The 2,509-nt window shown below is 59.1% G+C and overlaps 1 protein-coding gene across 1 annotated transcript; it reads left to right on the forward strand.

Annotated features, from left to right (window-relative positions):
• Positions 1-269: 269 nt before the first annotated feature.
• On the forward strand, positions 270-2,261 carry LOC123397032 (cytochrome P450 71A1-like). The gene is made up of 2 exons (XM_045091744.1): positions 270-1,468; positions 1,568-2,261. The coding sequence occupies exons 1-2, from the start codon at positions 581-583 to the stop codon at positions 2,186-2,188; spliced, it is 1,509 nt and encodes a 502-aa protein (XP_044947679.1). The 5' UTR covers positions 270-580; the 3' UTR covers positions 2,189-2,261.
• Positions 2,262-2,509: the final 248 nt, after the last annotated feature.

Below are 2,509 nucleotides of genomic sequence, written 5' to 3' on the forward strand. Positions count from 1 at the left end.
ATTGCATCTAGAGAGAGTCGTCGCCGTTTCGCCTTCCTGAGCCGGAAACGAATCCTATCAAGACTCTGAAAAAAAAACATCTAGAAATGAAGCCCTCCAGTCGGCAAGAACGAGGATCCACCACGCCTTTACGATCCCAGGACAACCAGAGCGGCGGACCGACGACGGCGTTGGTATGAGGCAGAGGAAGCTAGATTGTTTTTGGAGAGGCATTCGTATTTTCTGATTAGCATGAGATTTTTATCTATTTCTTTTCCTTTCCACCTTGTAAACCCTGAAAAAATACACCTCATACAAAAATGGATGGATGGGGTAACACGTAGGAATTTTATTCGAAATCAGTAAAACAGAGTTCAGACCAAACATGTGGCACAAGCTTCACATCCTTGCAAGGCCACCCGACGATTTCCTTGACACGATCACGTCACATGGACGAAATCACAAGCGACAAATTACTACGTGACGATCAGGAAAGACCAGAACAACACTGCCGTGGACAGATTGAAGTGGGCCTTGCAAATTCCTCCGACCACCATTATCATCGAGCCGATCGGACAACACAGCCTCCAGTGGACTGAGGATGACACCATACTTCGTGCTGGTCGCCGCGCTCCTGGCGTTCAGCTGCGTCGTCATCAGGAAGGCTCGAGGCCGCAGCACCAGCAAGCTCCCGCCCTCGCCGCCGTCTCGTCCGCTGGTCGGCCACCTCCACCTCATGGGCAGCCTCCCGCACCGCTCCTTGCGCGAGCTGCACGCCCGGTACGGCACCGACGGTGGTCTCCTGTTCCTGCAGCTCGGGCGCAGGCCGACGCTGGTGGTGTCCACGGCGGCCGCGGCGGCGGACCTGTACAAGAACCACGACCTCGCCTTCGCCTCCTGCGTGCCCAGCGTGCCGGTGGACAAGCTGACGTACGGCTGCATGAACGTATCGTTTGCGCCCTACGGCGACGCCTGGCGCCGCAGCAAGAAGATGGCCGTCATCCACCTCCTCTCCCCGCGCCGCGCCGACTCGTTCGCCCCCGTGCGCGCCGCTGAGGCGGCCGCCCTTGTCGCGGGAGCCCGCCGCGCCGCGGAGGCCGGTGAGGCCGTGGAGCTGAGGGAGCTCCTGTACGCCTATAGCAACTCGGTGGTCACCCGCGCGGCCGCCGGCGCCGCGGGGGCCACGGCGGAGAAGATGAAAGAGCTCATGGGGAACTCCGCGGCGTTCATGTCGGGTCTCCAGGCGGAGGACGTGCTTCCTGGCGCGGTGGCGAAGATGGTTAGGTGGGCGACGGGGCTGGAGAAGAGGATCGACGTCCAGGTCGAAGCGTGGGACAAGTTCCTATCCGAGATAATGGCCGAGCACCATGAGAGGAAGCGTGACGACGGCGCAGAGGAGGAGGACTTCTTAGACGTCTTGCTCCGGCTGAGGAAAGAAGGCACCACCGGGCTCGAGCTCACCGACAATCGGATCAAAAGCATCATCAAGGTGATCGCCGAAGAATTAGCCATAAATTTCTCAGCAAATTTTAACTATAAGTCGTTTCTTTTGATATACTCTGCTCTGTGGCCGTTTCTTGCTATGCAGGACATGATCTTCGCCGGAACTGAGACGTCATCTATCACGCTGGAATGGGTCATGGCGGAGCTCATCGGAAACCCGCGGGTAATGGCCAAGCTGCAGGACGAGGTAACACGGATCGCTAACGGCAAGCCGACCATCGAGGAAGACGATCTGAGGAGGATGGGGTACCTTAAGGCGGTGCTGAAGGAGGTGCTCCGGCTCCACCCGCCGGCACCGCTCCTCGTCCCGCACGAGTCGACGACGGCGGCGGTCGTCCAGGGCTACAAGATCCCCGCCAAGACGGCGCTCTTCATCAACGCTTGGGCAATCGCGAGGGACCCCGCGGCGTGGGGCGACGCGGCGGAGGAGTTCCGGCCAGAGCGATTCTTGGACGGCGCCAGCGCGACGGACGTGGACGTGAGGGGGAACGACTACCAGCTCCTCCCGTTCGGCGCCGGGCGGCGAATCTGCCCCGCCATAAACTTCGCACTGCCGGTGCTGGAGATCGCGGTCGCCAGCCTTGTGCGCCACTTCGACTGGGAGCTCCCCGCCGGGACGCGTCTGGACATGGCCGAGACGCCAGGGCTGGTCACGCCGCCGCTGATTCCGCTGCGCCTCGTCCCCAGGTGCAGGACGCCTGCTTAATTAGCCAGCATTTAGCGGTGCCACGTAACCCGTAGGGGATTTCCTAAGAATTCAGTAGGATGCTAAATTTCTAAAGAATCTATACCTAATAATAAAGCGACTAGCGTTTCTGTCGGAATTTCCGCCGAGGCATTTTTACAAAAAGAAACCTCCTGTTTTTGAGAAATCAGCCCGCAGTCTTTTTTTAAAGAAAAAACGTTTCGGTTTTACACAAACACCCCTCCCTGTGGTCAGCACCTTATCCACACGCGACCGCTCTGGTGGCCAGAGGTGGGTCGCCGTCGGGCACGCGCACGGCAGCAGTGCAGCACCGACAGTGCC

This window comes from Hordeum vulgare, chromosome 5H (assembly GCF_904849725.1).
Source record: "Hordeum vulgare subsp. vulgare chromosome 5H, MorexV3_pseudomolecules_assembly, whole genome shotgun sequence".
Lineage (NCBI taxonomy): Eukaryota > Viridiplantae > Streptophyta > Magnoliopsida > Poales > Poaceae > Hordeum > Hordeum vulgare.